Genomic DNA, 14,777 nt, shown 5'->3' with positions numbered 1-14,777 from the left:
CATATATCAAAACACAGATCCAGGAAGCTCAGAGAGCACTAAGTAGGATAAATGCAAAAAAACAAAACAAAACAAAACAAACAAACAAAAAAACACCACCACCAACAACAACAACAAGCAAAAAACTGGACCAAGGCATATTACTTAAGATAGAAAATCAAAGATAAAGAAAAAAGTCCTAAAAGAAACCCAAGAAGAAAACACCTTACCTGTGGAGGAACAAAGATAAGAATTACATCCAACTTCTCCTCAGAAACCATGCAAACAAGAAGAAAGTGCAGAAAAATACTTGAAGTATTGAGAGACAAAAAGCACCAACCTAGAATTCTGTACCCTGTGAAATTATCCTTCAAAAGTGAGGGAAAAATAAAAACTTTCTCAGATAAACAAAAATTGAGGGAATCTGTTGCCAGTAGACCTGCTTTGTAAGAAATATTAAATAAGACCTTTAAGAGACGGAAAATAATATAAGTCACAAATTCGGTTTTTCATAAGGAAGGGAAGAGCTTCAAAGAGAATAAGTGAAAGTAAAAAACTTATTTTTTATTCTTAATTGATATAATAACAACAGTTTGCTCAAAATAGTAATAGCAGCAATGTATTCAATGATGTATGCTTACACGTATACATGCTCATATACAAGTGAAATGAATGACAGCAATGATGTAAGGGAAAGGAGAGAGAAATCAGAATTATTTTGTTATCATAAGTTACTCATACTATCCATGCACTGGCATAGTGTTTTTGAAAGTGGACGAGGATTAATTGTAAATTTATATTACAAACTTTAGGCAACCATATAAAAAATTTTTTTCTCTGTTTTTTCTTTTTTTTTATTATGTTAATCACCATACATTACATCATTAGTTTTTGATGTAGCGTTCCGTGATTCATTGTTTGCATATAACACCCAGTGCTCCATGCAGAACGTGCCCTCTTTAATACCCATAAAAAAGAAGTATAATGGATATGCTAAGAAAGGAGAGAGAATAAAATAATATAAAACACTCCATTAAAATCACAAGTGGCAGACCAAAAAAAAAGTGAAAGACAAAAATAGGAACATAAAACAATAGCAAATATGGTGGATATTAATCCAACTATATCAATAATCACTATGAATGTCAGTAGTTTAAATACATCAATTAAAACACAGAGATTGTCAGAATGAATCAAAATATAAGATCTAACTGTACGTTGTCTACAATAAACCCAATTTAAATTTTTTTTAAGTTTTATTTATTTAAGTAATCTCTATAGCCAACATGGGGCTTCCCTAAGATCAAGTCGCATGCTCCTCTGACTGAGCCAGCCAGGCACCCCTAAACCCACTTTAAATATAAAGACATATAGACCAAAAGTAAATGGATGGAGAAAGATATACCCTACTAACACTAATCAAAAGAAAGCAGGAGTAGCTATATTAATTTCAAACAGAACAGACTTCAAAGAAAGTTATCAGAGATAGACAGGCATTACTACATTATAATAAAGGGATCAATGATCCAAGAAGACATAACAATCTTTAGTATGCGGGTGCATAATCACAGAGAATCAAATTATGTGAGGTAAAAGCTGATAGAACTACAGAGAAGAATAGATAAATCTATCCTCCTACTTGGAGACTTCAATACCCCTCTACCAGGAATGGACAGTTCCAGAAGGCAGAAGGCAGAAGTCAGGATATCATTTAAGTCCACAGCACCTTCAACCAACTGGATGTAATTGACAATTATAGACTGCTTTTGTAAAAACAACAGAATACACATTCTTCTCAGGCTCACATGGAACATTCACCAAGATAGACCACATTCTGGACCACACAACACACCTTAACAAACTTAAAAGAATAGGGAATCACACAATTTCTGATCTTAAGCCACAATGGAATTAAACTAGAAATGAATAACAGAAAGATAACTGGAAAATTCCAAAGTACATGGAGTTTAAACATACTTCTGAATAACCTATGGCTCAAATGATAAAGTGGACCTCATCAGAATTAAAAACAATTGCTTTATAAAAGACTCTCTTAATAGAGTTTAAAGACAAGTTATAGACTGGGAAAAGTATGTGCAAACCTCCTAGCTGACAAAGGACTTATATCTAGACTGGATACATACTCTCAGACTCAACAGTTAATAAAACAAATAATCTAATTAGAAAATAGGCAAAAGACAAGAACAAACACTTCACTAAAAAGAATATCCATATGGTAAACAGGCACATGAAAAGATATTTGACATCATTAGTCACTAGGAAAATGAACATTAAAATTTAAATAAGGTATTACTATATACCTAACAGAACAGCTAATATGAAAAATAGTGAACTTTGGTGACAACACTAAAGGCTGACAGAAATAGAGAAAATAGTTCACTCACACATTGTTGGTGGGAATCTAAAATGGTACAGCCAATCTGGAAAACAATTTGGCAGTATGGTATAAAACTAAACATGCAATTATAATACCACCAGAAATTGCATTCTTGGACATGTATCCCAGACAAACAAAAACTTACTATCACACAAAAGCGTAGCAGCTTTATTTGTAAAAGCCAAAACCTGAAAACCACCCAAATGTGCTTCAGGGGGTGAATGGTTAAACAAACCAGAGTGCATCCATATCCCAGAGTAACAGTATAAAAAGAATAAACTGTTGATATACACACAACTTGGACAAATCCCAAGGGAATTATGCTGAGTGAAAAAGCCAATCCTAAAATATAACATATTGTATATTCCATTTCTGTAACATTCTTGCAACAACAACATTACAGGAATGGAGAACACATTAGTAGTTGCCATGGCTTAGGGAAGGGGCAAAGTGTGGAGGAGGGAGAATGTAATGGTGTGTCCATAGAAGGGCAACAGGAGGGACTTTGCAGTGATGGACTGTTCTGTGTCTTCAAAGTAGTGATGGATGCATAGACCTACACGTGTGAAATTGCATAGATTTAAATACACACACATGTAAAAATGAGGAAAGCCAAATAAACCGGATCGTAACAATGTCAGTTTCATGGTTTGCTATCTTTTCGTGCCATAGTTATGCAAGACGTTACCACGGTGGAAACCAGATGAAGGGTACGTGGTACTCTACACATTTCTTGCAACTTCCTATATATGTATAATTATTTCAAAATAAGAATTTTAAACAAAAAAAGGCAGTTAGAATTCTTCATAGTTCTGTCTTTTACACATTTCCATAAACACTTTTCAAATAATCTTTTCTACTCATTCCCATGAATTCAAATCCTGTCAAAATTCCCAAAGTCCAAAATCTGCATCCCAGCTCAGACTCGGGTCATGAGTTCCTGACCTTTATATTCACGTGGACATCTCCATTTGATGTCTCAAAAGTACTTCCAACTCAGTAAGCCAAAAAAGTAACCTGTCTCCTTCCCCAAATACCTCCTTGTCCAGTGTCCCTGATTTCCGTAAATTGTACTACCATTCACCCAACCAGAAATCTGGGTAACAGCCTTTACTTTTTCCTACCCCTCATTCCTCACATTCAACTGATCTCACTATTACCTCTGGTATCCTTTTCCTTTATTTCAGACTCACTGCCACCATCCTAGTCCACTCTGTTGCCCGGAGAGTTGCAACAGTCTCTTAAATTTCTCTCCAGATCTTTCCCACCCATAACCCATATCTCTACCCAAAATCAGTCTCCCTACTAAAGTCATGTAAAGGTTTCTAAATCCAAAGTGTGGTAATATAACTCGGATATTTAAAACTCTTTAAAGGATTCCTATTACATCCAGGATCATTTCTAAAATTAAGGCTATTAGACCCTCTACTATGTGACTCTTAATCGACCTCCTTCCTCTGTGCTCCAGCCACACAGATGGTCTTTTAGTTAACATGTCACACCTCATGACCTTCACACTTACTGAAACAACCTGCACCTCTGTCTGAAACGACCTACCCACCCCCACCCCCCACCCCCACTTAACTTGGTTAACTCCACTCAGTCTAATATAGGTTTAGGAAGCATTGATGTCCTTAAAAGACAGACATTTTTCTCATGTTGCACATATGGATACTGAGGCTCAGAGAGGTTAGGGTATTTGTCCCAGGCCATATAACTGGGTAGAAGAGCATAATTGCCTAATTACAGAGCCATACCAACTTCATTATGGGCAAGTTACTTAATTACTCTGTCTTAGTTTCCTCACCAGAAAAAATGAGGACAATAATAATACTTATCTCACAAAGTTGTTATAAGAATCAAATGAGTTGGGGCGCCTGGGTGGCTCAGTTGGTTAAGCGACTGCCTTCGGCTCAGGTCATGATCCTGGAGTCCCTGGATCGAGTCCCGCATCAGGCTCCCTGCTCGGCAGGGAGTCTGCTTCTCCCTCTGACCCTCCCCCCTCTCATGTACTCGCTCTCTCTCATTCTCTCTCTCTCAAATAAATAAATAAAATCTTTATTTAAAAAAAAAGAATCAAATGAGTTAATATGAAGAGAGCAGTGTGTGTTATAAAAGCACTATATAGTTATGTGCTTTCATGGTGGCAGTGGTGATGGTGATTATTCTTATTATTGCACATTACATTTTAAAGCCCAAGAGCAAAATAAACCCTTTCCTTTTGACCCTTACAGCAGAACACCTGCTTTTTTGTTTTCTATGTCTTTAATACATTCCTATGCCCCCTTCCAGGCTCCTATCTCCATCCTCCCTTCTGGCACACCTCCACGTTTGAGTCCAAGAACTTTATAAGACATTGGGAGGAGGTTTGAGCCCACAATAGAAAGTTTTAGTTAGGTCCTACCAATGACTGAGCCTGTATAGAAAATGAGTAATGTATCACCCATTTCCCAAACTTTGACATCCTTCATCCACAGGCTCTCTCTCCCCAACACAGTGCCACAGCCTCACCCCCCAACAGAGTCCTAATAAACTTGACAAAGAGTTACCTTCAGTCACTCACCAGTCACCATCAGCAAGGTTAATAGAATACAATTCATGTTGATGCCTGAATCCTGTGCTGAGGATAAGGATGTAGTGGAAATTAACAGGCACAAAGAAAGCACAGAATTTATATCCTGCTTGGGGTTTCTGGACAGCAGACGGTACAGGTGGAAGAACTGAGGATAAGGATTCTACAAAAGTCTGTCATCTAGCGGTATCTCCTTCCACTCTCTATCCTCGGTGTGAAAGCGGTTCACCAGTCACAGCCGCCCACCTGTCAGTAGGCACGGAGATCTTCTCAGTCTAACTGAAGCCTGCCCTATGGGAAGATGAGGTCCATGGGTCTGAACTTTATCTACCTCCTCTAGGGAAAAGAATTCCAAAGCAGGAGTCAAGTAAACCTTCTGTGGAGTTAAAAGTCATCCCAAGTTCCTCCCCTAGCCTCTCAGTTCTTTTCACCAGTTCCTTCCCCACAATGTGTGACTAGCACCCCTCCCTCTACATGTCCCATTGACCCCCTTCCTTTCTGGGCTACTCTATGAAGCAGAGCTGTGTCCCACCCTCCTGTGTGACACTGCCCCCTCCCTTTTATGCAGGTAGTGCCTAGCCCACCCGTCCTCAGAACTGCTTCATGTACAGGTCCTGTCTCACAACTACAAATACCATTTGAACAAAAGTTCCCAACCAATACCAACATGAGTGGCTCTTGTCAGAGCTCCAAATCTGTTCTTACTACACTGCCCTCCTGTATGCAGTTCTCTCTCTCTCTCTCTCTCTCATTCTATCCTTTCTCTGTAGCTGCTTTTTTCAAAGTGATTTTTGGTGGCAGAATATAACAAGAATATTACCTAAATAGAAAAGCAGTTAGATGACAGAATGAACCAATAATAGAATTAGAGTCTCTATAAACCTGATGGTTTGTGGAATGAGGCTGGAAGCAGATGTGTCTCCGTGTGTACAAGGAATCTGAAATAATACTAATAAAGAACTTAATAACGAAAAAATTACAAACATGAGGAAATGTTGAGGATCAAACACACACACACACACACACTCACACACACACACTCACACACATCCATCCATAGAATTCTAAAGCTGTTTTTTCAAACAGAAAAGAACAGCTTTAAGAATGATGTCCATATCAGATATCAGTATCCTAAAAGGAAACAACTGGAGCACCTGGGTGGCTCAGTTGGTTAAAGCATCCGACTCTTGATTTCGGCTCAGGTCATGATCTCAGGGTCGTAGGATGGAGCCCTGAGATGGGCTCCGTGCTCAGCAGGGGAGTCTGCTTTGGGATTCTCTCTCTCCCTCTGCCCCTCCCCCTGCTCTCTCTCTCTCTGTCTTTCTCTCAAATAAATCTCTTTTTTTAAAAAAAAGATTTTATTTATTTATTTGAAAGAGAGAGAGCACAGAGGGAGAGGGAGAAGCAGACTCCCTGCTGAGCAGGGAGCCCGACATGGGGCTCAATCCCAGGAGCCTGAGATCATGACCTGAGCTGAAGGCAGCTGCTTAACTGACTGAGCCACCCAGGCACCCTTCAAATAAATAAATCTTTAAGAAAAAAAGGAAAAAATAAATGGGATTGGCAAACTACAGGAATCACTCAAAAGCTAAGGTAATATAAAAAGGTATTAGTATTAAAACAAGAAACCCCACACTTGAAAGTAGTTTGCTAGGCCTGAAAAAAAGTGTGTGGGGCAGGGTGGGGGGGGGGAAAGAAGCTGAGGAGAGAGGGTTATGAGGACAAGATGGGATGAGGATCAACGGAGGCCCCTAAAGCATGCTAGGGGTTTACTCTACAGGCAATTGGGAACTACTGAAGAGTTTTTAAAAGGACACTGACATGATTTCATAAGCATTTTAGAAGGAAAAATAACAATTCTAAATAAAAAGGAGAATGTCAAGTTGAGCAACACCAGATGGGCACATATATTAGTTCAAGCATGACAAGATTATGGCCTGGATTAGGATGACAGCAGTGAGAATGGAAAGATAAGGATGGATTTAAGACAGTTCTGGAAGTAGGATGGTTTGAGGTTGAGTGGTGAGAAAAAGAGAGAAATCAAACAAGTGGTAGGTAGAGTTATCTCCTAAAATAAGAAAAACAGGCAAAAGAATGCATTTGAAAAGCTGGAGGAAGAAAGAGTAAAATTCTGACATGCTAAATTTCAGGAACCTAAAGCAGATGCAAAAAAATGGTTTCTAGGAGGGGGCGCCTGGGTGGCTCAGGATCAAGCGTCTGCCTTCCACTCAGGCCTGGGATCGAGCCCCGCTTCGGGTTCCCTTCTCAGTAGGAAGCCTGCTTCTCCCTGTCCCACTTCCCCTGCCTGTGTTCTCTCTCTCTGTCAAATAAATAAATAAAATCTTTATTTAAAAAATGGTGTCTAGGAGGCAGTTGTATACGTGGGACAGGAGGTCTGGGCTGGAGATACTAATTTGAAACTCATAGACAGGTAGTAGTCCCCAGTACCAGCCTCCTCCAGAAAATCTGTTGTCTTTGGAAAGGCCTCAAACTCCCCTCCTGGTCCATAAGCTTTTCAAAGAAATCTAGGCCCAACAACCTCAGAGTAAAGAATATCTCTCTCTCAAGTTTCACCTCTGTTAACTAATCCTACCCTCACCACAGAAAACCTTCCACAGCTCCATCCTGTCTTTGAACCTCAAACACATTTCATAAGCCAGCCCTACTCCCCAGTGGACCTCTGTGTTGACTGCGAGGGACAGGAAAGTATGCACCATGTCTCTTTTTCTTTTCACACTTCAGGGAATATGTGTGAGGAAATGTATTTTTGCAAGATCTAGGAATGCCAGTTGATCAGCTGAAGCCTGGAGGACATGGTTGAAAAGCTATGTGTCTCCAATAATAAGACCTAGATTCTATTTCTAGTCTTCCCAATCATGTGTGATTTTGAAACAGTGATGTAAATTCTGTTTCAGTTCTGTTATCTACAGATCAATGAAAAAAATGATACCAGCCTTATCTCCTCTTTGTAGGCTTGTTGTGCCATTGGAATGAGATTATGGGCTTAAGAGACTTTGAAGGGCTAGAGTGATACAAAGTATAATTAATTTTACATTTCAACTGACCCGATATAAAATCACCACTGGCAGCATCTATAAAGAATTTAGCTCAGTGCCTGGGATTTGGTTAAGTGCTATTAGTAAAAGTGTTCTTGTTAGAGTGTGCTCTGAATTATCCAAGGATGACCCTAGCAGTTTATTACTGGCTGACAAATCTTTTCATTAGGTAAAAAGCCCTGACAGGTCCTGCCTTCTAAATTGTCACCAATACACAGTAGGTCCTAAATTTAATATAACCTAGAATATAGACCATTCTCCAACTGTCAAAATAACTGTTCTATGAGTGCTTTTCATTTCCATGTGTCCTTAGCTCAAAGCTGGTCATCAGGACAACAGAACAAGTTGGTGATGATGGCTCAGTGATGAAACAAACAGTGATCACAGGGAAAGATGAAGGAAGTGTAATAAAGATGGGAGGGGCTAAGGAAAAGGATAAGTATGAGGGGGTTCAGAGCAAACCCGGGGACCCCACTTGAGCTAAGGTGGCGAGTCTTATTCCCCACAGCCCTGGCCTCAGAAACTCTATATGGAAGATAAGTCCTGAGCCTAGAGCTCCCTTTCCCACAGATAGCTGATTGAGGCAGATGGGCTTTTAGGGACAGCAGGTAGAGGGACCTGGATCTGGAAGTCTAAGAAACTAGGCTTTTTTTCCTTCCCTGAAAGACCCAAGAGAGGCACAATCTATCTTTCCTGGAGCAGAAGGGCCTTCATCTGTCTGCCTGGAGCCCTCTTCCTCCCCCGTTTTTGCCCAGAGCTGTTTTCCAATCCCATTTCATGTCCCCATACCTAACCACATCCACTGATTCTACCAGGCGTTCCTGAGGAGAACACTGTCCTGAGAGTTTCATACTCTGCTGATCTTCTGCATCTCGCAGGGAAAAATCTGGACTGCTATGAAATTTATCTTCTATTTGGGTGTCCTTGCTGGTATGTATTCATGACCTTCTACTCTGTCCTATAAGGCACAGGTTAATGTAGGCTGGAGTAAGGCAGACTGGGGTGTGCAGAGGGTACAAAAGAAGAGCCTAAGAAAACCAGTCATGGACAGAACTAGGTATCTCCCCTCCTAGACCCCACACAAAGGCTCTCAGGAGGCTGAGCCCACTCTTCCAGTGCTAAGCTACTGAGCAGGTGATGGTGCTCATTTGCCTTGGAGAATGCTCGACAATGAGTGTTCCCTGTGGTGATTCCAAAATGTGGGCCTCACCCACAGAGCAGGTCCCAGTGGAGTCACAGGGACAGAGAACTCATTTTGAAGTCTGATATCCCCCCTGTTCCAAAAGTTAAGAGACTCCGAATGCAGGGAATGAGGAAGGTAGAAATAAGATCAAACACAAAGACCTCCCTCCCTCACTCCCTGACTTCCAGGAAGTCCTTCTGATGGCAGAATGTGCTGGTGAGGCATTTCCCACCACTTCCTGACTGCCTGCGTTGCATCACTATTAGCTGTGTGGGCTTGGACAAATTAATTAAGCCATCTGTGCTTCAGTTTCTTCTGTCAAAATGGGGATATTACTCCCTATATTATAGAGATGTTGTGAAAATGTTAAATAAACCCATGGAAAGCACTTAGAACAAGAGCTCAGTGCCTCTTGTCCTTACTAACAGGCCACTTTTTTCCCCTTGGGATTGCTGTGTGATCATAAAAGGTTGTGGGGAGGTATAGGCCAGGGCTTGGGAAGGATTAATGGAAGAACCAAAGACAGCCGAGGCAAGAACAGTACTTTATTTCTGACGCTACAAGCAGCCTTCCTCCCTATCTTCTCACGTGTTTTTTTTTAATAATTCACTACATGTTCATATTAAAAATTTGGAAATATTAAAAAGTAGAAAAAAAGAAACATTGTTCATAATCCCACCTCTCAGTCAACACATGCTAACACTTAAAATTTACTCCCAGGCTTTATTTTATTTACTTTTGCATTTAAATGGTTTATTTTTTCCTTTGCTTGTTTTTAGACAATTGGATTACTGGATTAATGTACATATTTATTATTATTATTAACTTAATGAATGTTTACCAGTATTTCCTTTGTTGTTTAATATTCTTTATAAATATAATTTTAATATATGTGATGTTCCATATGTTGATGTACTTTTTCATTTCAGTGCCCTACATTACTATACTGGACATTTATATTTTTAATGTTTAGCTATTATAAATAGTGCTAAAATGAGCACACATTCATAATTTTTGTCTACACTTAAATATTTCTTTAGAATGGATTCTTGGGGTTGAAATTATTAGGTCATAGGTGATGCACTATTTACACTCTTGATGCCTATTTCTAAATGTTTTTCAAACAGACAGAATTAATTCATGTCCCTACATGCAGTGAAAGAGAGTCTCTTCCATTGTACTTTCTTAGATTTTAATAGTATCAACATTAAACCAAAAAGTATTATTATAAATATTAGATAAAATGCTATGTCATTTTTATTAGAAAAAGAGGGTCACACATTTTCACATTTCCTGGCCAGTCGATTACTTCTTTAAAATTGCTCATATTCCTTTTCAACTAGGAAACTGCTGATTGTCTTATTTGTCTTAAGACATGTCTTACCTACTATTAAGAATGTTTTATATATTAAGAATACTGATTATTTTCCCAGGGACACTTTTCTCTGCTCACTCGTCTGTGCAGAAAGAAGACCATGCTCCCTATCTGGTATACCTCAAGTCTCACTTCAACCCCTGCGTGGGTGTCCTCATCAAAAACAACTGGGTGCTAGCCCCAGCTCACTGCTACTTACCGTGAGTGCTGGGAACCCTCCCCCCCACCCCTGGAAGCAGCTGTGATTCATTCTACATCAGTGGTTCTCAAATGGAGGCAACTTTCCCTTTCAGGGTACATGTGGCAAAGTCTGAAGATAGTTTCGGTTTGTCACAATGCACTGAGGGGGTGCTGTGCTCTTGGCATCTATCTAGCAAATAGAGGCCACAGCAAGGAGGCCACTGAACATCCTACAGTGCGCAGGCCAGCCCCCACAACAATCACCCAGCTCCAAATGTCAGTAGTGAGGAAACCCGCTCCACAGAGCATGCCTCCTCAGTTCTTTCAAGTTTTTTACTGACAGTATGAATGTGTCTTATCACTTAAGGGACCAGCAGGTAACTGAGGGTGCATTCGAATTGGACAAACTGAGAATAGTTCAGTGCCCCCAGGATTAGTATTGGAAAGGTACAGTTACTACCCCTAGGCCTAAGGGGGCAAGAGGAGAGAATGGTTACAAGAAGGGGGGTGTGGAAGGGTGGGGAGGAGAGAGAGAGAGGAAGGGAGGAAGCACTGTGTGGAGGGATGGCCTGATAGGAAGCCTGGTGTGGCAACCCTGTGGGAAGGTAACTGGGAGGATAAATACTCCAACCTCATTCTCCCTCCCATTACTGCCTGGGGCTTGCTATCAACAAAACCTAATCAGAGAACAGAGGACAGGAGAATCCATTGATTTAATCTACATATATCACCTCCCAAAGGTAGAGAGCAGGATGAAGTGGGGTTGTGAGTGGATCTGATGAAGTAAACAGAGCTCCAACACTCCAGTCATCCCAATCTTTTACAGCCACCAGAATGCAAATGCCCAGTTGGATAGGCTGGAGCTGGAGCGGAGGGAAAGTAATATTTCTCTGCCACGCACAATTGTCCTCTCTACTACATTAAGGATACTACATGAAAACACAGTGGTTAAAGGCTCCCCCTTCACCGTGTGACCGTGGGTGAATTACTACTATGCGCCTCTATTACTTCACCTGTAAAATGGATTAAAAATAGAATCCATTTCATAGTTTTGTGGTGAGTAGTGAATGAGGTAATCCAGACTCCAGATAAAGCAACTGGCACAGTACCTGACACATTGTAACATTCAATATCATCTTTGACGACACAATGATAATGATGACAATGATCATGATGATGACGGTGATGGTGACAGTGATTACTTCCAACCCCTTCTCCCTCCAGAAACCTGAAAGTGATGCTGGGAAATTTCAGGATCAGAGTCAGAGATGGCACAGAGCAGGCAATTAACCCCATCAAGATTATCCGCTACTGGAACTTCAGCCATAGCAACCCCCAGGATGACCTCATGCTCATTAAGCTGGAGAAACCTGCCAGACTCAATAACAAAGTCCAGCCCCTTCCCCTCGCCACCAGCAACGTCCGGCCAGGCACCGTCTGTCTACTCTCAGGTTTGGACTGGAGCCAAGACAACAACGGTGAGTGTACCCCCCACAGCAAATTAGTGGAGGAGCACCATGTCCACATAGCTGAGAAGAGAGGAGAGGAGAATGGGCAGAGACCACGAGTGGTCTAGCAAGAAGAGACCCACCCACAAGTCCAAAGCTCCTCCCTTCCCAGGAAGTTGACACACCACTACCTCCTTGAGGCTTCAGCTGCTGGAGTCACCAGGCCGTCTGACTCTGAACAGAGGCCACACTGTTCCTGTCAGAGGCAGGATTCCCACTGAAGAGGCTGTGCTCCTCCCTTGCATATGGCTCATTTTGCATGTAGAAGAACCTCAGAGACCTGAGTCAGGTCACCTCTTATTCCTCCAAGACTGGACACAGAGTAGAAAGGAAACTCTGTTTCCTAAAGAGACATAAAGGCTATTTTTAAATCCTCTAGATTAACTCTCATAGCGATGCACAAGATCATTCCCTTTTCTCATTCCTTTTCTCTTCAGACATACACCAGTGGAAATAGAGGGTAGTGGTTGGAGGGGCTACTTAACAATGGCGAACAGGAAGGCTTCTTCTATCCTGTCTTCCCTCAGGCAGACACCCTGATTTAAGGCAGAACCTGGAGGCCCCTGTGATGTCTGATAAAGAGTGTCAGAAAACCCAACAAGGAAAAAGCCACCGGAACGCCTTATGTGTTAAATTTGTGAAAGCCTTCAGCCGAATTTTTGGGGTAATCTTTTTCTCTATATTCAGTTTTCATTTGCTTGTATGTGTCTAGTTAACCAATCATGACAGTAAAAAAAAAAAAAAAAAAAAAAAATTAAAACACCCGCATCCTCTCACAGTTTTTTTGAGAATTTGATAAGTCTGCAGCAAAGCCCCCATTGTCCTTCAGTAATGGGCCCTCCTTACAGATGTCCTTATTCATTAAAGCGTGTCATGCAGCACCTGCACTTTGCTAGATTTATTATTTATTCTTATAGCTGCAGGTCAAAATGGGCTTAAAAAAATTCAAACTTCACAATGGAAACTGGCTTCACCAGTCCAGATAAAAATGGGGTTTGACTCATTTTACATGTGAGGTCTAGAGAGGTTTTTCTCTGACTTTCTCAAGATGAAACAAGGCTAGAACTCATCTAGATCCAAAGCTAGCCAGCTTCCTGTCTCCTGATCCGGTGCTCTTTTCATGACCCAGCATGCTACCCTTGGGCAGAGCTCATCCATGTTGGGGACAAGAGGGCTCCTATGACAAGATCTGATCATCTCTCTCTCTATGTCTCCCTCTCTCTGCATGATCTCTGGTAGGAAGTGGCCGTCGCTACCGTGATCTGCAAAAACAAGCTCCAGGGGATCGAGGTTGGACACTTCATGGGAGGAGATGTCGGAATCTACACCAATGTTCACAAATATATACCCTGGATTGAAAGCATCACTAAAGAAAAATGACACCTTACTACTCCCTCTGCATCCCACTGGCTTTGTCATTGACTCTACAAGCCACTACTTTCTCCAAACTCAAAATAAAATTTCCAAGTGGAAATGCATTACACCAGTAGCCTATGTTTTCTTGGTTGTGTCTCTGCCCATATCCCACCATGATGTGAAGAACCAAGAACAAAACATGAAATGAGCACTTATCACACTGTACTAGGATTACATCCATTATCTCATTTAATGCTCATAACAAATCCTTGAGGTTATCTTTCATTCCCACCTTACAAATGAGAAAGTTGAGAATAAAAAGAGCACTTAACATTATCTAAAGCTGATAGACATCACAGCCTGGAATGGAACCCCCAAATTCAGATTCTCAATCCCATGCTCTTAGCCTCAAAATTATAGGGCGGTCCATGGCATCACAACAGATTTTGGCTTCTATTTTCCTGCTACTTCTCTTATTCAAAGACTCCGAAGCTTTCACTTGTGGCTAAGATTGTTGGTACTGGAATAATCTCTCCTAAGAACAGCCACGCTTTCTCTCACTGCTGCGCTGACGGCAGCACGCTGCAGTGAGACAGCTAGTAAATGGGTAAGAAGTAAAAAGGAGAACTTCAGGACAGGGTCAACTGACATAAATCAAAGGAAGCCTGGCAGCTCCAGAACAAGGTGAAAAACTCATCTAGATCCAAAGAGAGTATAACCTCAGGGCAGTAGAAGATTCCAGAGGCAGATATGGCTGAGAGGAGGTGAAGGAAGGGCAAAAATTGGGCTTAGCCACAGACCATGGGATTAACAAAGTCAAGAAAGTGGGCACCAGTCCTCCGGTTGAGAACTTGGTATAGAACTTGAGAACTGAGAACTCCAGGTGTCTCAAATCTGGAAATGATAGAGAAATTCTGTATATCCAAGACATTGGGGAATACAGGACAAGGATGGGTAAAGTAATCTCCTAGCAGACGTAGACTGAGGAAAGAACCACACACTATCGTTGGACAATATTTTCTATTTCCTAAGTTTAAAATACAATCTATACTTTAGAGACTTTTGTGTTAGGGAGAATAATGGCTCCCTAAAAATGTCCACACCCTAGTCCCCAGAACCCATAAATATGTTATTTTACATGAAAAAGGCAGCTTTGCAGTTGTGATTATG

The 14,777-nt window shown here is 41.0% G+C and overlaps 1 protein-coding gene across 1 annotated transcript; it reads left to right on the top strand.

Annotated features, from left to right (window-relative positions):
* Window positions 1-8,901: 8,901 nt before the first annotated feature.
* PRSS37 (serine protease 37) lies at window positions 8,902-13,727 on the top strand. Its single transcript, XM_021692971.1, has 5 exons — window positions 8,902-8,935; window positions 10,622-10,763; window positions 11,968-12,221; window positions 12,779-12,915; window positions 13,491-13,727. Exons 1-5 carry the CDS (start codon window positions 8,902-8,904, stop codon window positions 13,629-13,631), a joined length of 708 nt encoding a protein of 235 aa, XP_021548646.1. The 3' UTR covers window positions 13,632-13,727.
* Window positions 13,728-14,777: the final 1,050 nt, after the last annotated feature.

Source organism: Neomonachus schauinslandi, chromosome 12 (genome assembly GCF_002201575.2).
Source record: "Neomonachus schauinslandi chromosome 12, ASM220157v2, whole genome shotgun sequence".
In the NCBI taxonomy this organism is placed as follows: domain Eukaryota; kingdom Metazoa; phylum Chordata; class Mammalia; order Carnivora; family Phocidae; genus Neomonachus; species Neomonachus schauinslandi.
Note: the sequence above shows the minus strand (reverse complement) of the source record. Positions and strands in the feature narration are given on the sequence as shown.